This window comes from Balaenoptera physalus, assembly GCF_965194825.1.
Source record: "Balaenoptera physalus genome assembly, chromosome: 1".
NCBI classification, from domain to species: domain Eukaryota; kingdom Metazoa; phylum Chordata; class Mammalia; order Artiodactyla; family Balaenopteridae; genus Balaenoptera; species Balaenoptera physalus.
The window spans coordinates 159,567,942-159,593,836 of NC_138882.1; the positions used below are offsets into that span (position 1 = coordinate 159,567,942).

Genomic DNA, 25,895 nt, shown 5'->3' on the forward strand with positions numbered 1-25,895 from the left:
CAAAAATCTAATCCTCACTAGAGTCCACCTATGTTAACAGGTGGTCAGTAAATATTTTTTAAGCGCGTGGATAAATTTAAGAAAACTGTACCCCTTAGCCCCTTTATGTCCCGCACGAACAGGGCAGTCTCTAAAGTATTCGCTAGAAAATAGCACCTCCTTTGCATCCTACCCACCTCACCAGTCAGAATATTCCTCGACCAGCTGGGTGGAGGATGGGCTGGCACGCATTCCTGTGGCCGTTTTGTACGGTTTTCTACCTCCAGCCCTCGGAGCTGCGGCTGGTAGAGGATAGTAGAGATAGCTAGATGATGTAAGTCAAAGGGCACTGCTGTCCACCCGGTACGACAAGACACAGTTAGGAAGGAAGACCCTCCCCAACCCCAGAACACAGCAACTCTCCCGCAGACCCTCTTACCTATACAGGAGGGTGGGGACTCTTCCTGACCGGCGTCTTGGCTGGCCAATACCTGATCCTGATCAAGCAAGTCAGCCAATGGCTGAGGGCCAGGGATAGACTGGGGCGGGGCATGGTTGCTAGGGCCGAGCTAGCAGGGTGCTGCGAGAGGCCCCGAGAGAGACTTGGTGGTTGCTAAGGGGGGGAGGTCACAGAGCGCGGCTCAGGGATTGGGTAGCGTCGAGGGAGGTGGGTGGTGATTGGGCGGTGCCCAGGAGGCCCCCGGGTGAGGTGCGGGAACGTGAGCGAGAGTTCCGGCCGGAGGCCCGAGCTGAGGGCCGGCGCCTTCATCATGGCCTCGGCCCAGCTGGACTACACCATCGAGATCCCGGATCAGCCCTGCCGGAGCCAGGGTATGTAACGAGGGTTGGGTCCAGTCGTGGGGAGGTGACCTAAGGAGTCTGTGGGTCGCAAGCGCAGCTGTGGCCCCGCCCCTCTTGCGGCCCTGTCCTCTCGCGGCCCACCCCCTCACGGTGGGGGGGCCCCCTCCCTCACCGCAGGTCCTAGACTTGGTCGGGTCCAGAGAGCCCCGCCCCCTAGTAAGCCCCTCCCCCAGAGTGCTCTTGGTGTCCGAGCCCCGCCCCTTCCCGGCGTCTACCTGACCCCTAACCCCGCAGGTTGGGGCCCTTTTTTCTGTCTCTTTAGTCGGGGTTCTGAGGCCCGTACCTTCGCTTCTCTCCTGGTAGCTGAAGGCCCTCCTGATTCCTTTGTTTGGGGTCGGGCTTCCCACTGCTAGCCTTTCTTCGGCAGTTGTGGTTAGGGGTCCCACCCATTATATTTCATCCACTATTTTCCTTGGGGCCCATGCAGAAGCCCAGGACACAGAACCTTCATCCCTCCGTCCTCTGCACTCTCCTTGGCAGTGGTTACAGAGCCGTCTCTGCCGTGAAATAGCAGTCTGCTCAAATCCTGACTCCTCCCTTTAGTAGCTGGATGACCTTTGGCAGGCTTCCAGCTCTGAACCTCGGTTTCCTCATCTGCACAGCTGGGGTACCAATAGTAACCTCCCTCCTAGGGTTGTTGGTTGCACAACTGAGATTGTGTAAAGGACCCAGCATAATGCTTGGCACAGAGTGAGTTTAATGATTAGCTTTGTTTTCCTCTCTACAGTCGTATCATTACAGAAAGGTGTGTGGGAGGCTCCACAAAATTAGTAGCCTGTAGAGCAGGTCTGGATCCCTGGCAGTGTGAGTGGGATTGCGGGCCCAGAGAATGGAAAGTTTGGCCCTGATTGGGAATCATGGTAGAGGAGCCTTGACATACACCCCAGCCTGAGCTGCATGTCTTGCCTGCGTTACTCCACATCGTCTTCACACCTCCAGCTGCTGCTCAGCCTCTTCTATTGCTACCACAACCGTCTTCCCAGTGCAAAGCTTTGATCTTATCACTGTTCTACATAAAACCCTTCAGTGGCTCCTTATTGCCCTCAGGATAAATCAAATCCAGATTCCTTAGCCTGGCATTCAAAGTCCTCCGTAATTTAGCAGACCCTGCTTACCTCCTTGATCACTGTGTCCTTCCACTGTTCAACTTGAGTTTTATGTTCTAGCAACCCCAAACTGCTTGTGATTCTCCACACACTTCTTGCTTCTCTGCCTGTGCTCCCTCCATTTCTTCTGTCTGGAATGCCCTTTCCCTCTGCTGCCCCACACTGCCCCCTCGCTTGCCTAGTTCATCATTTAAGGCTTCGCTCAGATGTTACCTCTTTCAGGAGAGCCTTCCCAGACCCCTCCCATAGCATCTTGTGTTCCTGGGGTGGGGTCTAGGAGGGGAGTGCAACCCCTAGGCTTCCCCAGAACAGATGGCTCCAGACCAGCTGTATTTCTCTAGAGCCCTCTGTTGGCCGAGGGCTCTTAGGCTTATAGATGTAAAAATGCTTTTGAAAAGTTTTGGCATCAGTGGGAGATAAAGCCAGTTAATAATATTGCCCTTGGAGAACCTTCAACTGCAAAGAGCTGGAGCTGCCTTCTGCATGGCCAGGAGGGCAGAAGTTCTCCCTCATCCCACGTGGGCAACCTGGTGGTCTTGGTTTGCATTTCAGTTCTACCTCCTGCTGTTCTATGGCTTTGGCAAGTTATTGAACCTCTCTGAGCCTCAGATTCCCTATTGTGAGGGTTAACAAGGTAGTGACTGGATGTGTGTGCCTGGCATGGAGCAGGTGCTCTGTTGGTATATTTCCTCCCCTTGCGGCTCCCCTCCCTGCTTCAGGGAGCTGGGTCCTAGAATTGGAAGAAATCTCAGGGGACCACTTTGTCCTGCATCCTTCTCCTGGCATGAGAGCATGCTGTTGCCACCAGACCCTTCCCTGACAGGATGCTTCCTCCCAAATATCCTGGCCTGTTGGAGGCAACTGGGATTGGTAGAAAGCACTTCCCTTTCTTGAGCCACAATAGGCCTTCCTGTCATTTCTGCTTTCAGTTCAGCATTTGCTGTGTCCTGGCCATGGGTTAGTTGCTGGTGCCTCAGAAGTGACTCACACACAGACTCCTTCAAGGAGCTGTGGTTCTGGGGAGGGCTGAGGGCTTCGAAGCAGGTGGTTTCACAAAGACGTGGTAACTGCAGGGCTAGGATGTTGTGGTGGGTGCAACACAGAGCAAGGTAGTCTCTCTTCCTCTCTTTGCAAGAGGACAGCTCATCTCTCTTCTCCAAGAGAAATACCTCCAGGGCCTTCAGTTGTTCGTCCTCTGGTGTGGTTCTAATAGCCTCCTCCTTCTGATTGCTCCTCTGCACTGGCTTTGGTTTCTCATTCCTTTCCCTCTCAAAGTGCATAGCCCAGAGCTGAACTCAAGGCTGTATGGCCCTCAGAAGGAAGTGACAGCACTGTGATCCCCTGATTCTGTTTTCTTCCTGTCTGCAGAGAGCTCCCCTCCAGGCTGACAGGGCTTCACAGACAATCTTTGGGGGTCCAGAGATTGTCTCTCTTTCGCAATTATTGTTTAACGGTGGAGAAGTGTGTAGGACAGTCATATTCGGTTTCTGGAATTGCTTTTCCCCCATAATTGAGCATCAGAGCCACAGAGCCCAGCACTGCTGTGAGTTGATAGAGAGACGAGCAGCTTCTGCTGGCACATCAATTAGCTGGAAGGCAGCTACAGATCTGGGGTCGTTCAGAGCCCAGGGTCCTTCTGCTGGGATTCCCACCAGCAAGTATCCGTGGCTGTCTGGGCCGAATGAGGGTCGTCTGCCTGGTCCTTTGCTGAAGCTGATCCCTTGACCCAGCATTTCCCCCCATCCCACCCACTCCTCTTTGACCAGTGATCCCCTCACCCTCCTAAGTGAGAATCGGGTATTCTCATCTCATTTCCTTGGGGAAGGTTCTTTTCTCAGGGCTGCCACAGCAGGGATCTCTGTGGTGTTGTTGGAGGGTTTTGCTCAGTGTTGCCAGAGCCTGGCAAGGATGAAGTGCCAAATGAGCTGAAGGGAGTCGTTTGGCAGCACTTGGGCCCCGCCCAAGTTGCTCTGCCATCCCAGGCCAGGGCTGTGCTGCCCCTCCTCCCAGCCAGAGAATGGTCAGCCAAGTCCTGCCCTGGGGCCCCTCTGCGGCTCACTGGCAGGCCAGCAGGCCTTCTTAAAGGCACCCTGTTGCTTTCATGTTCAGTAAACATTTTTTAGAAATAATTGATTCACAGAATTAATGAGGCTGGGACAAGGGACTCACTCTTAGGGTACAAAGAAAGCCTTCCGTGGGGGGGGGGGGGGTCACAGAGAAGGGAAGTGATAGGTTTATTGTAGGCCCAGGCTTAATTGTCAGTCTGCTCTTCTGCTGAGCGCCCGCCCGGGTCAAAGAAATGTAGACCTTGTCTTGACCCCCAGGAAGTTTTCCCTGGCACCGGGGAAACAGTCTGGGGTGGACCACAGTCCGGACCACCATGGTGGGCCCCAGGGGTCGGCTGCCTTCCTGTAGTAGAGTGGCCCAAGCTGGACCTGGAGCTGCGGGAGGGCTGACAAGTAGATGGGGAGCAGCAGGAAGTGCAGAACTAGGGGCACTGGGGGGACTGAGAGTGGCCCGAGAGAGCAGGGCCCTGGCAGCAGGCCGCCAGGTGCTTTCAGGAGCCGGAGAGAAAATCTCAAGAGCTGTCATACCAGAGAGGCCTCAAAGCCCCGGGTGAAGGGTTGGGACTAGACCCTCTTCTTGTCTGTGGGGACCCCGTAGGTGCTTTTCTTTTTTAAACAGGGGAGTTTTGTTTATTTTTTAAATCACGGTGTCTTTTCTTTCATGCATTAATAAAAACCCTTCCTAATTTGTCTGCTTTATACCAGGCACCGTGCTAGGCCCTGGATCTGAGCTCCAGACCTGAAGGACCCTTTGCTGGCCTCCTTTGCCTGAGGTCTCTGTGGTTTCTGTTGCACTTACATTGTTGACCATGCCTGGCTCACATGCCAGGCCTGCCAGGAACCCCTCTTATGATTTTATTACTTCTCACAACCACCTTGTGAAGTAGGGAGTACTCTTATCCCGTCTTACAGATGAGGAACAGAAGCTCAGGGGAGGTGAAGTATCTTGCCCCAGGTTATCCCAGATTCCAACTTGGGAGCCTCACTCCAAAGCCTGTGCATGCAGATTTCAGTTGCCATCGGGAAGTACTGCCTGAATACAGTTCCATTTCTAGGAAACAATTAAGGACATGCAGGAAGAAAGAGGTGTCCATTAAAGTATTTTTATAACAGCAAAAGATTGGAAACAACATCATGTCCAATAATGGGAGCTTGGCCACCATAAATTATGAAATATTCTATAGCTGCTCTGCAGCCACTAAAAAGAATGGTGTAGAGATATATAAACCGACAGGGAGAGATGTTCACAATATATTGCTAAATTGAAGAAAGCAGATTACAAAAGCAGTATGATTCCAATTTTATGAGATATTCATTTTCTGCTTTTTCTACAGTGAGCATGCATTCCTCATGAAGTAATAATAACTTCAATTCATTGAACTCTTTCTTTGTGCCAGGGTAACATGCTAAGCCCTCAGTAGTCACTATCTTATTCAGTCCTATGTATTATTATCCCCGTTTCACAGATAAGGAAATTGAAGCTTAGAGAACTAGCTCAAGGTCTGTTTCATAGTTATTGGTGGCAGAACCAGAGATTTGAACCCAGGTATGGTTTTATACAGTATGCACTCCTAGATACCATGCTACTCTCCTATGCTGTTACTCCAAAAAAAAAAAAGTAAATTTAAAATGAAGTAATTTGGTTTAAATATAGGAACTGTGAGACTCTAGAAAGTATTTCTTGGGAGTAGAGGAAATTGAGGATCCTTTTATTCCTTGTATTTTAAGAAGAAAACATAGGTTCTTTGTATTTTCGTTCTGGCTTGCAGAAGAAAAGCACATATTGTTCCACAGATTCTTATGCCTTGTCAGCCCTTTCCTTTGTCTTCCCCATATGCCCCTGGGATATACACAATCCAATTTATGCTTTAGTTTTATGACTTGAACTGTTGTACAATATAGTATGTATCTGTAATTCTTGTATTATTGGTGTCAGTGTTGTTTGTTGAGAAAAGTCCAGAGGACAGAGAGCCCGTGAGATTAAATTGTTTTGTGGGGTACTGAAGAAGTGCCAGGGTTGAAAAGAATACTTCTGCCTCGCCAAGGGGCTTCTGGGTATCCGTGATCTCTTTGACTTCTCAAGTGCTGTTGACTCTGCAGGACACCTCCCCCCACCTTTTTTTTTTTTAATTAATTAATTTATTTATGACTGTGTTGGGTCTTCGTTTCTGTGCGAGGGCTTTCTCTAGTTGCGGCAAGTGGGGGCCACTCTTCATCGCGGTGCGCGGGCCTCTCACTGTTGCGGCCTCTCTTGTTGCGGAGCACAGGCTCCAGACGCGCAGGCTCAGTAATTGTGGCTCACGGGCCTAGTTGCTCCGCGGCATGTGGGATCTTCCCAGACCAGGGCTCGAACCCGTGTCCCCTGCATTGGCAGGCAGATTCTCAACCACTGCGCCACCAGGGAAGCACCCCCCCGACCCTTTTTTAAAAAATAATATTTTAACTCTCATTGCAAAAGTGATACATATGGATTTTAGAAAGTGGGTAGAAAAAAAAATCATGAAAAAGAAATTGCCTCTGATCCCAGAAATAATTGCTATTAATATTTGATGTATTTTTTTCTATGCATAAGTATGTGTAGGTATGTGTGTATGTATGTATATAGGTGTTCTGTTGTACATACTTCTTTGCAACTTGCTTTTTCACTTAATGTGTTACTGTTAATTCTTAAAATAATAACATTATTGAGATACAATTCACGTACCATAAAATTCACCCTTTTAAAATGTGCAATTCATTGGTTTTTAGTATATTTACAGAATTGTGCAACTGTCACCACTATCTAATTTCAGAGCATTTTCATCACCTCCAAAAGAAGCCCTGAACCATTAGCAGTCTCTGCCCACTTCCCCCTCCCTCCAGCTCCTGGCAGCCACTAATCTACTTTCTACCGTGTGGACTTGCCTATTCTGGACATTTCATATAAATGGAATCATGCAATATATGGTCTTTGTGTCTGACTTCTTTAACTTAGCATATGTTTTCAAGGTTCATCCATGTTTTAGCAGTACTTCATTCCTTTTTATGACCAAATAATATTCCATTGAATGGATATACCACATTTTGTTCATCCATTTACAGGTGATAGGCATTTGGATTGTTTCTACTTTTTGGCTATCGTGAATAATGCTGCAGTGAACATTCGTGTACAGGTTTTTGTGTGGACATATGTTTTCAGTTCTCTTGGGTATATACCTAGGAGTGGAAGTGCTGGGTCATATGGAAACTCCATGTTTAATTTTATTTGAGGAACTTCCAAACTGCTTTCTAAAGTAGATGCACCTTTTTGCATTCTCACCAGCAGTGTATGAGGGTTCTGAATGCTCCACATCCTCATCAACACTTGGTATTATCTGACTTTTTATTATAGCCATCCTAGTGGGTATAATGTGCTGTCTCGTGGTTTTGATTTTCATTTCCCTAATGACTGTGATGTTGAGCACCTTTTCATGATCTATTGGCCGTTTGTACATCTTATTTGGAGAAATGTTTTCAAATCCTTTGCCTATTGTAAAGTTGGGTTATTTGTCTTTTTATTTTTGAATTGTGAGAGTTTTTTTATGTATCCTGGATACAAACCCCTTATCAGATATATGATTTGCAAAAATTTTCTCCCATTCTGTGGGTTTCTTCATTTAAAAAAAAAATAAATTTATTTATTTATTTTGGCTGCATTGGGTCTTTGTTGCTGCGCGTGGGCTTTCTCTAGTTGTGGTGAGCGGAGGCTGCTCTTCATTGGGGTGCGTGGGCTTCTCATTGCAGTGGCTTCTCTTGTTGTGGAGCACGGGCTTTAGGTGCGTGGGCTTCAGTAGTTGTGGCACTCGGGCTCTGGACAGCAGGCTTAGTAATTGTGGCGCACGGGCTTAGTTGCTCCTCGGCATGTGGGATCTTCCCGTACCAGGGCTCGAACCTGTGTCCCCTGCATTGGCAGGTGGATTCTTAATCACTGCGCTACCAGGGAAGTCTGGTTTCTTCACTTTTTGATGGTGTCCTTTGATGTTCAAAAGTTTTCAGTTCTGATGAAGTCTATTTTTTCTTTTATTCCTTGTACTTTTAGTCATGTCTAAGAAACCATTCCCTAATCCAAGGTCACAAAGATTTACTCTTACATTTTCTTCTAAGAGTTTTATAGTTTTAGCTCTTACATTTATGTCTATGATCTGCTTAATGTATTACAGACTATTTCCATATGATTAAACATTTTTCTTTCATAGGAGTAGAATTACTAAGTCAAAGAGTGCATGTGTTTTGAAGCTTTTAATACATGTTCCAAAATTGTTGTGATTCTCTTCTCCCTATCAGTTCCTTCCCCCTTCCTACCTGTCCCCCACTGCTCTGGTTCAGGCATTTGCCAACTCTTGCCTTGCGTGTTACAGTAGTAACACGACCTGTTCTTAACGGGCCCTTTCAGTGCAGTGGATAAGTACAGTGGCATGGTGATGGTGGTGCTGTGACAGTACAGAGGAGGGGCATCTAACCCAGTCTAGTGATGAAGGGTCTGGGGAGGGCATCAAGGGGGGGCTTCTTGGATGTCAACAGTGAGCTGACTCAGCAGGTGGCGTGGGCATTAGCAAAGCATAACATGGAGCATCAGCCTCCAGGGCTGGGGAGTGAGGCGCATGTGCAAGGTCCTGGAGGCGGGGGGTAGTGTGGCATGGTGGTCCAGAGATGGATGCTGGCTGTGCCACTTCCTGGCTGTGTGTTTTTGGGGAAAAAGACTTACCCTCTCTGTGTTTTAGTTTTCTTATCTGTAAAATGGGGATAGCAATAGCAGCTAACTCCTCGGGTGGTCGAGGGACCAAATGAGGCAGCGTATGCTGAGGTTCTGACTGCGATGGCCAGTCCCTGAGGAGGAGCAGGTGGAAGAGGTTGGTGTTGGATCTGTTGCTATAAAGAGGCAGCCATGTGTACGGGTTTGGAGCTGAGTGGAAAGAGATTTGGTTAAGACTTGTTTTTTTTACCCAGGGGGCCTCCTGGGGTAGTGGTGATGAGCTGGTCTCTGAGTCAGACCACCTGGGTTTGGATTCCAGCTTCACTGCTTATTAGTTGTGTAACCTTGAACAATTATTTACTATCTCTGTGGCTTAGTTTTTAATCAGTAAAATAAGAATAATAACAGTACCTTGTTCGTACGATTGTTGTGAGGATTAAATGAGTTGATATATAAAGTGCTTCGAATAGTGCCTGACACAATTCTCTTTTTGCTGTTATTGTTATTGTTTTTCTTGGTGATGGGAAAGAGGGGGAGGTAGGAGCTAAAGGAGATGTGGAATTCAGAGAGGTTTGTGATGGTTTAGGACCAAGGTGGGTTTGATTGCCTGTGCAGGGCTGTGGTAAGTCCTGGTGTAGAAGTGGGAGACAGAGCCAGTGCCCGAGTCTTCAGTGCCTGAGGGGCAGTGGCCAGAGGCCAGGAGATGTCAGCAGTGGGAGGGGGAGAGGGGGATGACCAGTGGAAGGAGCATAAAAGGAGCAGGGGCTTTTACAGAGAATGGAGGAATCATGATCTGGATGTGGCAATAAATAACAATAGCCATAGCTATTACTTTTATTACTCTGGAAAGGGCAATGGGTAACAAGAAGAATGCCAGCTCTTTCTCCTTGGATCTATCCTTCAATTTGCAGCCACGTGTTCATTCATTCAGCATGTTTCTGCTGAGTGCCTAGACGGGCCAGCTACACTGCTGGGCACCGGGAATATGGCGCTGAATGCAACAAACCCAGTTCCTGCCTTCACAGAGCCTACTGGCTGAGGGGAGACAGACATTATACGAGTAATTGTGCAAGTCATTAATCAATACAGACTGCATCATGCCACTCCCCCAGTTCCAGAATCTTCATTCGCTCTCCACTGCTCCGGATAAAATCCTGACTCCTAAGCATGGCTTGGGGGCCTTGCAGGATCGGGCCCCAGTCCCACACTTGGCAGCTCTCCTGCCCACTGCTGCTCCCTCTTCCAGGCTTCTAGCCTCCTAGGACTGCTTGCTGTGCCCCAGAGCAACTGTAACCTCTCCATCGTCCCCTGCCCCTGCTCATGCCCTTTCTCCACCTGGCATGCTCCTACGGTCCGTCAAGGCCAGCACAGCAAGCGTGTCTTCCTGTGGGAGGCCTTTCCTGGTCACCATCACTCTCTCAGCCATGTTCCCGGAGCACCTTGGACTTTTCTGGTTTATAGTGCTCCACGTCTAGAATCAGAATGGGCAGCGTGGCTCCAGTGGGAGGAGGTCATGACAAAGGCTCTGAGTTAGGAATGGGCATGGAGAGGGGGCCCTGGGAAGAGACTGTGTCGGGGGAGTGGGAGATGCCTGTGGGTAGGAGGAGCACCTTGTGCTTCAGGGGGGTGGCCTCAAATGCCTGGCTGGAGTAGAAGGACAGATTCCCTCCTTTTAGGAATGTTATGGAAAGCTTGGGCTCTGCGAAGAGGCAGTGTGTCCAGGGTGTCCGTATTCTGAGTTTCTTCGTGGAGACGTGTGTCTGGTGAAGAGTCATTTCTGCCTGAGTTGGTGAAGCCAAGAGTGCCGGCAAAACCTGCAGTGGAGCAAAGTGGAGTTATAGAGCCCAGCTGTGGGGTGAGGGGCAGCTCAGAGGCCCGGCAGAAGTGTCTGAACCTTCCCGGACTGGGAATGCCCCACCACTGCTGGTGAGGGCGGCCACCAGGGGATGTGACCGCCCCTGGCTGCCTTCTCTCTATTTGAGATAAACCCCCAAACCCTTTGCTGGTGTCTTGGTGGTGGTACCTGGAGGGGAGCCCCATAGGCTGTGGGAGGGGAGCCCATGCTCAGACAGCTGCACAGAGGTTAGGGAGCCTCCCTGGAGCGAGTCTCAGAAATCCAGCTGCTGGACCTCAGAGGGTCAAAGGCAGATCCAAACTGTAGCTTTTGATTACCACGCATGAGGCTGCCGCAGCCTGAGTTTTACGGGTAGTCCTTGCCCAGCAGGGTTGGGCCGGGGCCTCAGTGAGGCCCAGATAGAGCCTCTCCAACAGAAAGGCCAGTGTAGGCGAAGAGCTGCCCTGGCCAAGGACAGGAGGCCACCAGGCCAAGAAAGGTGATGAGAATATTTAGAGTGGCCTGGTTAGAGCTGTGGGACCATCTCTCTTATCAGAGGCTGAGGCCAGTGTCAGGGGAGGCTGGGACAGCTGGCAGGGGTCAGCAAGGGACTGAGGTGCTGGGAGCTCCTGGTCCAGGCTGAGTTGCAACTCAGTCTGGCATCCCCATGGGTGCAGGCAGTTAATCTCCAAAGGCCGGAGTTGCCACTGCTGGAGAGCAGGAACACTGAACTTTTCAATCACATTAATTTCCACAGGAAATTGTTGTCTTCCTTTTGTCCAAAGGTTAGTGATTTATATTTACCATCCTCTTAACTAGCCTTGAAATTTACTGTTGCCAGGTCACCACCAGCATCCATAAATCTTAGGGTGGCAGCTGAGCATAGCCAAGTGGCTTGATCCTTGGAAGGGTACACCCCGGTCCTTTCAGAAGGGCAGATAACTAGCAACAGACAGTCTGTGCACAGAAATCGCCCCAAGGAGGGTGGGTACTCACTTGGCAGGGGAAATGAGAGGAGGTCTGACCGACAAGGTTGCAGGGAGGCCTTCAGAAGCAGCTTGTGGCTTGTGCCTTGGCACGTCACTGAAGGAGATGAGCTTCTAGTTGTGGATGGGGCTGGTGGCACAGAAGGTCTCAAGTGACTTAGCTAGGATGGGGAGCAGGGACCAGATTCCCAGCTCTACACTTCCTGTGTGACCTTAGGCAAGTAACTTAACCACTCTGTGCCTCAGTTTCCTCATCTGTAATAATATTACTTGTATTGTTGTTGTGAGGGTTAAACCTCAGTAAATACCGGCTGTTATTCTTCTCTGTCAGGACAGGGTGGGTGGTTTGGTAGTGGCCGCCAGAGTCTGTCTGCTTCACTTCCCTGCTTATACTGCCTTATCCATTTCTCCTTTTTTCTTTTTTAATAATTATTTTATTTATTTATTTTTGGCTGCGCTGGGTCTTCGTTGCTGTGCGCTTTCTCTAGTTGTGGCGAATGTGGGCTACTCTGTTGCGGTGTGTGGGCTTCTCATTGTGGTGGCTTCTCTTGTTGCAGAGCACGGGCTCTATGCATGCGGGCTTCAGTAGTTGTGGTGCACGGGGCTCAGTAGTTGTGGCTTGTGGGCTTTAGTGCACAGGCTCAGTAGTTGTGACGCACGGGCTCAGTAGTTGTGGCTCACGGGCTCTAGAGCGCAGGCTCAGTAGTTGTGGCGCATGGGCTTAGTTGCTCCGTGGCATGTGGGATCTTCCCGGATCAGGGCTCGAACCCGTGTCCCCTGCATTGGCAGGCGGATTCTTAACCACTGCGGCACCAGGGAAGTCCCCCATTTCTCCTTTTAAAGCCCTCTTCTTCCATCTGCTCATGCAATTAGGACAGCAACTGGCAAACTTTTTCTGTAAAGGGCGGTATCTTAGGCTTTGTGAACTGCGTGGTCTCTGTTGCAGCTACCCAACTCTGCTGTTTAGCTTGAAAGCAGCCGTAGACATTATGTAAATGAATGAGCTGGGCTGTGTTTCAATAAAACTTTATTTGTGGACACTGAAATTTAAATTTCATTTGAGTTTCACATCACAAAATCTTCTTTTGATTTTTTAAAAAACCATTTTAAAATGTAAAAAACATTTTTAGTTTTAGTTTGAAGGTCATATGAAAACAGATCATGGGTTGAATTTGGCCCATGGCTTGTAGTTTGCAGATCCCTGGATTAGAAGGTGAAATTGCATGGCGGAAGTATTTATTCACTTTTCTCACCTGGGCTGTCTTTGAGTCACCAAAGAAAGGGGCCCTCAGGTGGGTTTTTCCAGTTACCCTGCAGTGCCTCCTGAGAAGCCTAAAAGCCAGTTGAAGTGAAGGACAGAGGAAGGAGCCCCCTGGGAACCTGAGGCACAGGGACCAGCAGGATGTCTGGGCCTGGCACCTGGTGCTCCCCTGCCAGCAGCCCGAGTAGCGCTGGCTCTGGATTGGCCAGTCACCCCCACCCCGAACCCTAACTCCAGGGATGACAGTCTTACCCTGCTTGTGTTTCAGAGAACAGCCCCAACCAAGGCGGGAAGGAGGCGGGGACTCGACAGCCTTTGGTGATTCTCTTGGGCTGGGGTGGCTGCACGGACAAGAACCTGGCCAAATACAGCGCCATCTACCACAAAAGGGTGAGTACTGCAGGTGTGTGGACGCCCAGTGCGTGGGGCCGCTCTGCGGGGCTCTCCCAGCTTTGGCTGCCCTCATCTCCGGGCTGCAGTGGAGGCTGACCACCAGTCAGCCCAGGCAGGCCTGGAAATGGCACCAAGAATAGCCTGTGAGGAAGACGCTGGGCCCATGGGGACTTGGGCAGGATTATCCACCCCTTGCAGCCAGCTCTGTGGCCTGGTCTGTCCCCTTCAGCCCCCTGACCTGCTCCCCCTTCCTTCCTCCCTAAGCCCCACAGTGGACAGCCCATCCCAGATGTGCTCCCAGCTGCGGAGTCAGCCCAGACCTCAAGTCTCTGTTGGCTAGTGCTGCCTCTCTGGGCAGCAGGAACCTGGGCCGGGTGTGCTGGGCATAGTCTGGACTCCTGGGGCTTTCTCCTTTTCTGACCAGGTGAGTTTCTGTCTTAGGGCTGACCATGGCACCTTCACGTTTCCAGAGTAGAAGGGCCTCTTGGAAGAGAGATTCAGGACTGCGGTTTCCTTGCTTCATCTCAGGATGCACCAAGAGTTGGATGTAGAGGCTGTGGTTATTGGAGAGAGCCTTGGGAGGGCCTGGTTATATCTGGGAAGCCCCTTTCACAGCCTTGGCCGCTGGCCTGACCCTGCCCTCCTCAGCCCAGACCTCCCGAAGCAGGGAGGCATCAGTACAGACCCCCAGCCACCAGCTGGAAGCCCTGCACTGAGGAGGAATGGCAGTCACCTGGGAGAAGGGCCAGCTGGGGCCCCCTCCTTTCAGCCTCCCTCCACTGACCCACGTCTGTGCTGTGCCCCAGGTGTGTGGTGGCCCTGGAATGGGAGAGGAATTGGAGGAAAGATGTAGTTCTGAGCTTGAGGCCTCCCCTCAACCAACAAGCCTGGTCCTCTGGCATTGCCTTATTCCTTAAGTAGTTTCAGCTGCTTCTGAATTCTACTTACTGGGTGAGGCTAGTTTTGTCTGGCTTCTTCATTAGACTAAGATCCTTGAGGGCAGGCAGAGGACTAGGAATAGGTGAGTGTGGCCAGAACAGAGGACAAAAGAAAGGGCAAGTGTGAAGAGATGAGGCTGGGAGGGTCCTCAGGGGACTTAAGCAGGGGTGTGATGTTAGACTTGTGCTTCTGAGAATACCTCACTGCCGAGTGGGGAAAGGATTGTGGGGGCCAGGACCAGAGGCTGGGAAGTGAGTTTGTTGAGGTGGCCAGGACCTTGGGGCTGGTGGTGCTGGTGGAGGGAAGTTGATGGATCAAGAGCTTGTTAGGAGGTAGAGTGGTCATTGGATGAGAGATTGTGTGTGGGCACAGGGATAGGGAGGGGTCTGGGTAATGCCAGGTTTCCGGCTGCAGCAGATCCTGGGTTCTTTGAAACAAGGAGCACTAGAAGAGAAGCCGTGGGCTCTGGGGTGGATGAGATTTCCCCCAGGGAGTGTGTAGAGGGCAAGGAGAAGAGGCCCAGGACAGAACCCAAGCTTAAAGGAGCAGAAGACGAAGAGGGTCCCACATGGAAAGGAGGAGTGGCTACAGATGGACAAGAAAACTCAGGGGAATGTGATGGAATCCACAGGAAGAGTGTCTTAGGGAAATGGACCACTGTGGAGGGAGAGAGGAAAGATGTTCTTGGGGCAGACGGCATGGGAGAAAGTGATGGAGTGGAGGGAGGAATTGATCCCAGGGAAGGCAGAGGGCTTGAGGTGGCAGCGCTCGTTGGCAGGGGGTTGTCTGGGAAAGGAGTGGGTGCCTTTACCCCCTGCTCAGGAGGATAAGATGGGGGTAGAGAAAAAAATTTTCCAACCCCAAACTCCTGATACTTTATGATTTAAAAGAATATAAAAACGTCATAGTCTGTCCCCTAGAGATCACCTCTATTGAGCGTTAGTATATATCCTTTCAGCTTTTTTCCCATTTGTGCATCTTTTCTTTACCTAAATAAGATCTCTTGAATACACTATTTTATATCCTGCTTTTTTTCGGACCGTGGTCTCCACTTTCCCATGTTAATACATTTTAATCTCATCGAGTCTCCAGTCCATATTCAGATTCTCTGATAGTCGCCAAAGTGTCCTTTATAGCTGATTTTCCCGAACCAGGGTCCAATCCAGGATCGCCCATTGCATCAGTTATTTTGTTCCTTAAGTCTCTTATAAGTCTAGAACAGTCCATTTTTTCCTGTTTCTGTCTTATTGAAGAGCCAGGGCTACCAGAGAGTGTTTCTAAGAGCTCGTAATCCCAAATGCTGCCAGAAGGAAAGTACGGTGGGGACCGAAAGGTGTCATGGGATTTAGCCATTCGGGAGAATGTGGGCGACCATGGTAAGAGCAGTGCAGCTGTCAGAGTGGAGTCAGTGGGAGGGGACCAGGTGGAGAGGGTGGGTGTCAAAGTTTGGGAAGGTGAAGAGAGGGTGGGACAGAGTTAGAGGGGAACATGGTGGAAAGGCAGAGGCTTTAATTTTTTTTAATGAGATCGGTTTGAGCAGGAATCTGGAACGAGGAAGAGACTGAAATACAGTAGAGTGAGGTGAGGGCAGATGGATCAGGCTGGGACCGAGCGTGTGTGGAGATGGAGAGATGGTTGGCTTCAGGGGAGAGAGAAGAGACTGGGATCGGCAGCCAGTGAGAGCCCGGTCCTTGGTGCAGGGGGGTTCTAGGAGCATCTGACTCGGGAGGTGGCAGCAGAGATGGAAACCTCAGAGCGAGGCCCAGGGAAGCTTGGTGTATGTGCCCTTCCTTCACAGGGGGTGTTGGGTGTTCACAAGGCAAGCTCTGTGCATGCACTCACGGGTGACGTGGAGGTGGAGGGCACATGCGCCCTCAGAGATGGTGAGTTCCCAGGAATTGCTGAGTTTATGCCTGTATCAACAGGTAGTTCTGCACGGAACGCTTCTGGGGAGAAGTGTGTGTGGGCGTGTGCGCACGCACATGTGTGGGCTCCTGAAGGCAGCACCTACAGTGGTGTGTGTGCTGTGGGTGTGCGTTGGTGGCTGTGCTTTTTTGTGCACTTCACAGGTGGTGCAGTGGGTGCCCTAGTGTGCAGTGGGTGCCATGGGTGTCTGCATCTGTGGGATGTGAGGCGGACAAGGCTGTATTTAGTCCCAAGGGTCGTGTGTGTGTGGTGGTGGTGTGGGGTATGTTTGTGTTCGTGGGCGATGCTGTGTGTAAGTTGAGGGTGGGTGGAAAGCACCCTCTGGGGAGTTGGAGCAGAGCTCTTTGTGAAATTTTCCAGATCTGCGGGGCCAGGTAGCATCCGTGACCCCCGCTGCAGAGTCTTGGGAGGGGTGCTTAGGTACGCTAGGGTCTTGGTGAGAGCAGAGCCAGGAGGAGTTGGGGCACATGTGATCACAGTCAGCGGGAGGGGACAAGGTCAGGAGGCTGATGGCAGGGTTACCTCAGCTGACCATCTCTCTCTGGCTCTGGGTCATTCAAGTACTGCGCGCATATAATTTTCTCCTTGTTATTACTCCTACCACCACTAATGACTGCTGCTCTTAGCTGAGGACTTTGTGCCAAGTGCTGTTTTGGGCACTCGAGATAACGTTTTTTCGTTTCATTTTCACCACAATCCCATGAGATGGATGTTATTCCCAACTTACAGATGGGAATGCAGACTCAGAAAAATGAAGTAAATTGCTGTTCATCCATACTGTTAATAAGTGCTGGTCCCAGGAATTGAGCCCAGAACTGTCTGACCCCAGAGCCTGCCTAACTCAGATTCCCCTGACAAAGGGCCCTTTGTCTCTGGCACATGTTAATGAGAGAGGATTAGGACTCAGGCGGGCTTTGGCTGCCTGTTCTAACTGGCCTAGAAGGGGATCTGTGTGGAGACCTTGAGGTGTACTTGACCCAGGCATTGAGGGGTACAGAGGCCTACAGAGAGTTTAGCTAAGATTTTAGAATTTGAGGAACAATGGAGTTTACTGTATTTGGAATTTCAGGGAGAGTGAGGAGTGATCCCAGGCTTTGGAACCAGACATTTGGGAGTATGGCCTCTGTTCTCAGGGCCCTGTGGGAAGGTGGCAGTGGCCAGAGACTGACGCCATGTGGGCCTGGCTCACGGGTGGCCTCTGGTGGTCAAGGCTGGGCCTGCAGGCTGTCTCTGGTGTTGGGTCTTGTGGGGATACCTGTTTGTCCCTGGGAAGTAGGGACAGGCAAGAGCAGAGTCGCTGTAGCAGGGTGTAGCCAAGCAGTGAGGCCTTAAATGTGCCAGAGTTGAGCAGATGAGGGTGCAGGGTCAGGGGTGGGAGGGAGACAGGGAGCGGACCCGAGTGAGGAGGCTTCCTTCTGGTCAGCCCAGATGTTTCCTGAGTGAGCTCTGGGCTCCAGGCCTCGCATACCATCCCAGGATGAGGGGGCTTGGCCAGCATGAAGCGCTTATTCCACAAATGGTCCTGGTGGACCTTCCTGCGTCTAGGAGAGGTGAGCTGTTGCCCAGACTCCAGCAGGGCCTAGAGCACTGCCAGCTTATGGGCCTGTGGAAACTGGAGCTGCTGGACCCCTCTGACCTTAGCTGGTCCCCACCTCCCCACCCCATCCCCGAGGATGGACAGGGCCTCTCTCCTCTCCTCAGGGCTGCATCGTGATCCGATACACAGCCCCCTGGCACATGGTCTTCTTCTCCGAGTCCCTGGGCATCCCTTCACTTCGTGTCTTGGCCCAGAAGCTGCTTGAGCTGCTCTTTGATTACGAGGTTGAGAAGGAGCCCCTGCTCTTCCACGTCTTCAGCAACGCCGGCGTCATGCTGTACCGATACGTGCTGGAGCTCCTGCAGACACACCGGCGCTTCTGCCACCTGCGTGTGGTGGGCACCATCTTTGACAGCGGTCCTGGCGACGGCAACCTGCTGGGGGCTCTGAGGGCACTGGCAGCCGTCCTGGAGCACCGGCCTGCCGCGCTGCGCCTGCTGCTCCTGATGGCCTTTGCCCTGGTGGCAGTCCTGTTCCACGTCCTGCTGGCGCCGCTCACTTCCCTCTTCCACACCCACTTCTATGACAGGCTGCTCGACGCAGCCTCTCGCTGGCCCGAGCTCTACCTCTACTCCAGGGCCGACGAGGTGGTCCTGGCCAGGGACGTGGAGCGCATGGTGGAGGCACGCCTGGCGCACCGGGTCCTGGTGCACTCTGTGGACTTTGTGTCATCTGCACACGTCAGCCATCTCCGCGACTACCCTACTTACTACACGAGCCTCTGTGTCAACTTCATGCGCAGCTGCGTCCAGTGCTGAGGTCCTTGCCCTACCCACCTCACCTCTGCTCCAGAAATAAATGCCTGACACCTCCCCATAACCTACATCCATGGGTGGGGTCCTCTTCTGGTTCAACTCCCTGCAGCCCTCTGGGACTTTATGGTCCTCCAGGTAGAGAATTTCCATGGGCCTCTGTCCTGGGGACTGTGGTGGTCTGCTTATCCCAGGATTCTAGGGGCAGGAGTGCCTGCGCAGGTCTCTGCGGAAGCCTAGCAGTGGTTGTGTTTGGATAAGTGCAACAGTCAGGCTGTTGACCCCTGTGGCATTTAGGCTGTGAAGGGTTAATAAAGCTGGGGGTGGGGGGTAGGGGTGAGGATGAGCCCCAGCGTTGCTCTCCGATTCCTTGAATAGGTGCCAGAGGGTAGGGGCAGGCTGGGGCAGGGGCTGTGACCTGTGCTCCCAGGTCCCGGAAGGGCAGAGCCCCACAGCATGGAGTACCGTCCCTGTGGATCCCACTTGGCAGTTCACTCAGGCTTCTCATTGCCAGGGAGTCTGATGTGGAAGCCAAATGGGGAGCTGAGGATACACAGGTGGGGGGCCTGTCCAGGTGTACCACACTTTGCCAGGAAGCCACTAGATCCAGGAAAGTTGCAAGATGTGTGTGTAATGGGCAGATGGAGTGGGGAGCAGGAAGACAGCAGCGCCAGATGGGAGCTGGGACAAGCTGAGTCAGGAGCCCTAAAGACCAGAACCAGAACCACTGGCCTGAAAAAAACTCCTTCATCTCCTCGAGGGAGACCCACTTGGATCCTCTGTAGGCAGCAGCAGTGCCTTCAGCCTTAGAGTCCTGTATCATCTATCATTCTACAAGTCACTGCTGCACAATGCTGGCACATAGCAGGCATTCAATAAATATCTGTTGATTTAATGAGCTTACTGTGGTGATCGAGGGACTTGGGGGGCAGGGATGGGCTTTGAAAGTTTGACCGGCAGTGAAGGAGATGGCTGGAAAAGCTCTGGGTGGGAGCTGACCCCTGATAGTCTCAGGGCTGATGGACCCTCTGTCTCCAGAGCCAAGCTCTCCCTACATCGCCTCAGCCCTCTGGGACTCCCCCACGACTGTGGCAGCCAGTTCCTATGCCTGCATGGCTGCATTCCTAGGCATGGCCAACAGGTGGCAGTGCTGCACGCGATAGTGCTCAAGGATCCCACAGCAGGGCGGGTTTCATGCCCTCACTCTGGGTTAACGTCTCCTGTTAGAGAGCATATGGTCCCCAGGGTGTAAGTAACCAGCCATCAAGGACCCACTGAGTCCAAGGCAGGGAGAGCGGAGAGTAGAGAGCCGGAAGGAGCCAGCCCGGTGGGGATTGGGCATTGCCCACTTCTCTTCCAAACCCTCAGCCATCACTGGGGCTGCTCTGCCTCAACGGGCCACATACATTCCCTAGAATCTTGGGCCCCAGGATCCTTGCTTTCAGAATATTTGGTGCCATCAAGCTGGGCCTGGGCCTGTGAAGGGCCTTCGCTGGACTCCAACCAGGGTGATTTGTCATCTGGGTGCAGAGAGGGACATGAGCTGCCAACTGGACCTGATTCTGTAATATTCACTGTGGGCATCCCAGAGACAGGTGTGTCTGAGATTTGGGAAGATGATGGAGGGTGGGCCTGCTGTGTGAGAATGTGTGGAGAGGAGTCTGGAGTCATAAAGATATTCTGAGGTCTTGAATTTTAGCAAAATCTTGTTTTGTCAAAACAGCTTTCCGTGGTGGACAAGGACTCCTCTGCAGCTTTGAGCCCCTGCCCAAGTACCCAGAATGCTGCTCACTCACTGGCACTGGGCAGCCGTGGGGATAACCGTTTGACAAAGCTCCATCTCCAGTGCTGGCTGCCCAGCCTCAGTTCCCCGACTTGAGGGTCCACTTTGGTTAAAGGGGGTTCCTACTGTTTGTTTGATCTGGGCAGTTAACTATACCAGGCTGTTGGTCACTAGGATGGAGAACAGAAGCCACAGGGGACTGAGATGGTGGTTCCATTTTTGGTCCCTGGCTCACTTCAAGGGACTAGAAAGGGACAGAGGTTTGGGGCTTATATTTTCACCCAAGCTTATAGCTGTTCCGGCCCTAGACTGGGGGATAGAGGCTGCAACCCCTCTGTAGCCCCAAGCTCTGACCTCTTCTGTGATTAATGAGCTGACGATTCTGCATCGATAAGGAATTAACCTGGAGCCCCTACCCATCAATAGGCAGGAGTCCAGGTCCCAGCCTCACCCCCACCCCTGACAGTGCTCCAGGGCCCCTGAGCAGACCAACCCCACACTGCTTTACAAACCCATAGCCAAGTCCTTTCCCACACTGCGGCCAGGAATTAACCCCTTAACTGCCTCTGTTCATACCACCCCATCATCCACCCCTCCCTATACACATGCACAGAGGCAGCAGCTGTTTATACTGGTTTAATCCATGTCAAATGTAGTTTACAAAGGGAAAGGACAAGTACCTTTGTATAGAATATACAGACACAGCATCACACCATGGGGCCCACAAGAAGGGCAGGGGAGACAACACTTTTCCCTGGGAACAGCAGTCTAATCCCAGGGAAGGTTCTCTGCAGAAGGCTGGGTAGCTAGGAGCACCGTCATCCAGCCCCAGTCTCAGCCCCTGCGTCAGCTCGGTTCCCATTTCCTGTGCCTCCCCCCTCCCCCAACTCCTTATGAAGAGCCCCAGGAGCTAAGACTAAGGAGAGGATCACGTCCCTTGGGGCACGTGCCCCACGTCTGGGAGAAGAAATATACACCACTGAACACCGAGCACATGGGAGAGGGAAGAGAACCACGGGAGAGGGAGAGGGAGGGGGAGAGGCAGGCACCCCAAAAGGTGGATGGGCCGAGCCCCCAGCCAGCCCTAAAGGAGGCACTGCTTCCAGGTGTTCTTAACAAAAGAAGAAAATCATACAACCAAAGGGGAGGGGACGGGGTAGAGGGTGAGGAGTTGTCCCATTTATACACAACATTGTAAACATACACGGTCTATATTACATGTGCTTCAGTCTGGTGTTTGCATGTCTGTCTGTCCGTCTGTCAGTCGTGGGGGCTGGATCTCAGGAGCCTTGCCTGGTTACTCCCCCTACCCCCACCTCCCTGCCCCACCCTGGGAACGGAACCTGGAACAGGTATGGTCCCCAATCTTGGTGGGAGCCAGCAGGCAGGGCCTGGGCCTCAGCCTCCACTCTGGCTCGAGTCCTGTGTGTGTGCATGTGTGTGCGCGTTCATGTGTGTGCATGTATGTACACGGGGAACCTGTGTGCAAGTATGTACAAGGGGGGGGTCACGTCACAGGCGGGGCAGGTGGGGCGCTCGAGGCAAGGCCTGCCTGGGGTGGCTAGCTCACAAGTAGATTCTCCGCAGGTCTCCGGGTGCTGTGATGGTGTTGCACTGAGGGCAGAGCTTCTTGGCACCCTGCAGGGAGAACAGGGAGGGCTCTGGTTATACCCTGTGCCGCACATTTGCTCGTGTGAGCCCCTGGGCCTGCAGCCGCATCTCCCCGAACCAGCTGTGTGCTGGGACCTCGGATCGGTCCTGCCCACCTGGGCTGGGGAGGCATGGGCGGCCTCTGTGAGCAGGCAGGCACACTCCTGTGTTGGGGAGACGCCAGGATCAAACCGGCTGGCCAGGCCCGCGGCGGGAGCCCCAGTAATGAGAACAAGGCTGGGTCCAGCTGTGGCTGCCGCGGCCCTAACGAGATTACACGCGGCCTTTGATCAGGACACAGAGCCCACGTCCGGGCCTTTTATTGCTGTCTCCGGGCGACATTTTAATGGCTGCTCCCGAGCGAAGAACAGGGGCAGGAGCAGAAGGAGCTTAGTAATGGGAGGGGGAGGGGCTGAGGCCCTGGTCCTGCTCACCCACACCCAGCCTCCTCCTGACCCGGGATCTCACTTCTGTGTGTAATGCGTGGGCCTGCTGGGGTGGGGGGACGGGGGAAGGGAGCAGGCAGAGAACCCACGCGTGGGGAGAATTTAATAAACCTGGGTGGGGGAGGAGGGAGGGCAGTGAGCTTGGGGGTGAACATCCTGGCTTCGGGCTGTGGTCTATGCTTCTGCTCCCCCTGCCCCTCGCTCCTCCTCTCCCGAAGCAGGCTCAAGCATAAGCATGGACATCTGGGCAGTACCCCCAAATGGCCACCCACTCCCGACCCCCATGCCACTTCACCAGGGTCCGCAGCCAGCACTCCTCACAGTGCACATGCCAACACTGGATGGACGTTAGGGGCATCGAGTAGGAGTCCTAGGGAGAAAATGGGCAGAGAAGGGAGGGGTCACTCTGAGGCTGTCCCACCCTCTGAAGGGCCCAGATCACAGGGCAGAGACCCTCTCCAACCCCCAGGGAGCACTGAAGCCTGAGCAAGGGCGCCCGAGGTTCCCTTCCTCTCACCATGCAGATGAGGCATTTGTAACGGTCCCCACGGGATAGCTGCCGCTCAAGTTCCCTGACCCGAGCCTTCAGTGCCTCAAACGTGGTCACAGCTGAATCTTCGGTGATTCTGCAAAGAGGATGGCATACCTGGGCAGGCAGCAGGCTGGCATCCCTAACCTGAACCTCCAGCCTACAACTCCCTTGAATTCCAGAATCACATATATAGATGTCTGCTAGACACCCACCCATATCCCAGATCCGAAAACTCCACATTCCAGAACTGCACTCCTCACCCTCCTTGCTCCTCCACCTCCATCCTGGTGAATTTCTAAACCAGATACCCGGGAACCATTCTCAAACCACTTCTTCCCAGTCACTCCTGACATCCAGAATCTGTCATCTAGCTCCTAATATCTCTGGCATCTCCACTTCTTTCCATAGCTACCACCCCTAGTCCAGGTGCTCATGATTTCCTCTGTGGATTGTGCCACCAACCTGAATGGCCTCTCAGCCTCCAGTCCCCTCATTCCATTCTGTTCTCCTAGCACCTAGAATTCTGCAAACCTGACCACTTCTCCTTCTAACATTTTAGTGTCTACCTCAGAATAAAGCTCCACCAAACTCTCCACAAGCTTACAAGGGCCTCCTTGGGCCGGTCCCCGCCAGCTGCATCCCTCAGTGCCCTGCCACGTACTTTATGCTCCATTCATGCCAAACTCCTGAGTTTCCCCACACACCCCACCATTTTTCACTCCACTGGCCTCTCAGCACTTTCTGCTTCTTCTGGATCACCCCAACCTCCTAACTCACTAGTCCCATCTCATCATTCAGGCCTAGTTCCCACCTCCTCCCAGAAGCCTTTTCCAAGCCCCCAGCCAGTACCCCAATGGTGGCTGTGCCTTCTGTGCTCTTCCAGCCCCTGCACTGGGCTTCACCATAGCAGTATAACCACAAATGCCTGTCACTGCTAGACTCACTTCCCTGAGGGCAAGCTGCTCACTCCACCAATACTGCCTCTGAACATTAGCCATGCCATACTAGGCATGTGAGTATGAATAAACATCTGCTGAAGAAATAGCTGGTCTAACCCCCAGGGAGAGTGAGAAATGCGGGGACTGATGAGGCCCCTGGGCTACAGTCCTAGCCTACCTCAAGGGCTCCTGGTTGCTTCTTCCTAGGCATGTCAAATGTCCTGTTGGTCCTCACCTGTAGTCCAAGCCCTGCACAAGGTCCCTACAACTTCCTGAAGACTCTCTGAGCTGCAATACTGAACAGGGAATAGCTAGGACTATTCTAAAGAGTGATCCCTTCCACCTCTCCTAAAACAAGTCAACAGAACCTGGAGAGGCTCACAGGAGGAAGAATGCTTCCTGGAGGAGTAGAAAAGATGGCACTGGAGACAGGCTTTAGGGAATAATAATGACAATAATACAAATAAAAGAGCTAAAATGTATTAAGCACTTACTAAATGCCAGGGATTGTACTGAGGGATTAAAAGTAATTATCTTATTTACACCTCACAAAAACCCCATGAGGAGATCCTAATACTCCTATTTTATATATGAAGAAACTAAAGCACAGAAACATTAAGTAGCCTGTCCAAGGTTCACAGAGTGGGGAAGATGGGATTCAAACCCTGGCAGACTGATTCTGTGATCAACCAGTAACTGTGTAAGTAACCACTACCCTACACTGGCTACACCCAGGAGGAGACAGGCCTCCAGGCTGAGGGAACAGTGGGAACCAAGGCCTAGAGGCCCTAGAGTCCCATCTGGCTGGACGGCTCACTTCTGAGTAAGCAGAAGGTGCTACACTGGGAAAGGAGACTGTGTCCAAGAAGCCCCAGATGCCGCAATCAGAAAGGAAAGTTTATCTTACAGGCAATTTACAGGAAGTTGTTGAGAATGTTGGAAGAGGGCTGTAAAGGGTAAGAGCTGAGGTTTAAAGGGTGTATTCAGTCAGCTGAGGTAGAATCACAAGGGTGGTGTGTGGGCAAGGACCATCTCCTAGGGTGGCCTGTCTTGCCAGCTTAGGGGAGACAGTTGGCCCAGAAAGCCTGAAAGCTTACAGGTAGTCTGTCCCTGCTGGGTGTAAGTGGTAATGGGGGGGCATGGGTAGGATGGTGGGAAACATTTCATGGGCAGCAATGAACTTTGATCTCTGACCTTTCTCTTTTAGGGCACTAGCAGTGACACAGAATGTGACTTCCTGATGGCTGTGTCCCTATGTCAGGGATGCTCTAGATCCATCACTCCATGGGTCCATGATTCTTTCTGCCTTGCCTCTCTCCAGGGAAGCCGAGAAAGGCTCTGACTACAACTCCTCCTGGCATTGGCGGATTTCCTGGGAGCATCCATTCAACTTTCCAGCTCTGGAAAGCTTTTACCATCCCCTCCTTCCTCACAAGCACTTGCACAGCTGGCTCCTCCCCCAGGCATTTTGCCCAATGCTCTATGTGCCATCCCCACCTGGACTGCTGGTAAGTTCCTGACAAGGAGACAAGGATGGGTAGCTGTGTTCCCTTCCTCTCCAAGGACCAGGCTGATCCTATGAGGTTATTTCAAAGGTTGGGAAACCAAGGCCTGGAGCTGGGGGCAGCCTACCCCAGAGTAGAAAACTAACTGTCAAACCCCAAACCAGAGAATGAGTTAGAGCTGGGAAGGCAAAAAGGATGGGGCTTCAGGAGAGAATGAAGCCATTTCCCACTTCCATCTCCAAAGGCTCCAAGGCCACATCCAATTCCAGAGCTCACCCTCCCCTGGATTTGCTCGGCACATGACTGGCCTCTATTCTTTGCTCTGGTGAAATATCCAATCCTCCAGGCCCCTGACCCAGGTAGGTTGTGAGCTATTCCTGAGCCCCTCTGGGGTATGGGGTGGAGAATTTCTTGGAAGAAGCCATGTCTTCCTGCCTTCCTCCTTCCCTAGGTTGTGAAAAAGATCTAGGATGGGAACCCATAATGTGTACGGGGAAGAGAGACATCATGGGGACTGAAGGGCCCTAATCTTGGCAAATCCAGACCCAATGGAGATCTCTGCACATGACTGAGCCAATCCCCAGTTCATCCCAGACAGCCCTGCCCACTGGTGCCTGTGCTCACACAGGT

The 25,895-nt window shown here is 52.1% G+C and overlaps 2 protein-coding genes across 9 annotated transcripts in view; one reads left to right on the top strand and one right to left on the bottom strand.

Moving 5' to 3' along the window:
* Positions 1 to 518: 518 nt before the first annotated feature.
* Positions 519 to 19,306, top strand: TMEM53 (transmembrane protein 53). 4 transcript variants are annotated; one of them, XM_082455897.1, is made up of 3 exons: positions 519 to 810; positions 13,073 to 13,194; positions 17,854 to 19,306. In XM_082455897.1, the coding sequence occupies exons 1-3, from the start codon at positions 750 to 752 to the stop codon at positions 18,415 to 18,417; spliced, it is 747 nt and encodes a 248-aa protein (XP_082312023.1). In that variant the 5' UTR covers positions 519 to 749; the 3' UTR covers positions 18,418 to 19,306. The 4 variants fall into 4 exon arrangements, with proteins under 4 accessions (XP_082312023.1, XP_082312024.1, XP_082312022.1 ...); XM_082455898.1 differs by having other exon boundaries at positions 17,857 to 19,306; XM_082455896.1 differs by having other exon boundaries at positions 524 to 810; positions 17,764 to 19,306.
* A 1,511-nt stretch (positions 19,307 to 20,817) lies between these two features.
* Positions 20,818 to 25,895, bottom strand: part of RNF220 (ring finger protein 220) — a 216,615-nt gene continuing 211,537 nt past the window's right edge. For all 5 annotated transcript variants that reach the window (XM_082455263.1, XM_082455262.1, XM_082455265.1 and 2 more), the window contains 3 exons: positions 22,808 to 22,916; positions 22,586 to 22,660; positions 20,818 to 21,832 (listed from right to left, as the gene is read on the bottom strand). In XM_082455263.1, the coding sequence (XP_082311389.1) occupies positions 21,761 to 21,832; positions 22,586 to 22,660; positions 22,808 to 22,916 (256 nt within the window). In that variant the 3' untranslated portion in view covers positions 20,818 to 21,760. The remainder of the gene's footprint in view (positions 21,833 to 22,585; positions 22,661 to 22,807; positions 22,917 to 25,895) is intronic.

Bases quoted from the DNA above. Each gene is read 5' to 3' on its own strand.
- TMEM53 (XM_082455896.1), top strand. From the start codon at position 750: ATGGCCTCGGCCCAGCTGGACTACACCATCGAGATCCCGGATCAGCCC. The intron at 811-13,072 runs GTATGTAACGAG...CTTGTGTTTCAG, and splicing joins TCAGCCCTGCCGGAGCCAGG to AGAACAGCCCCAACCAAGGC. The intron at 13,195-17,763 runs GTGAGTACTGCA...TCCTCTCCTCAG, and splicing joins GCGCCATCTACCACAAAAGG to GGCTGCATCGTGATCCGATA.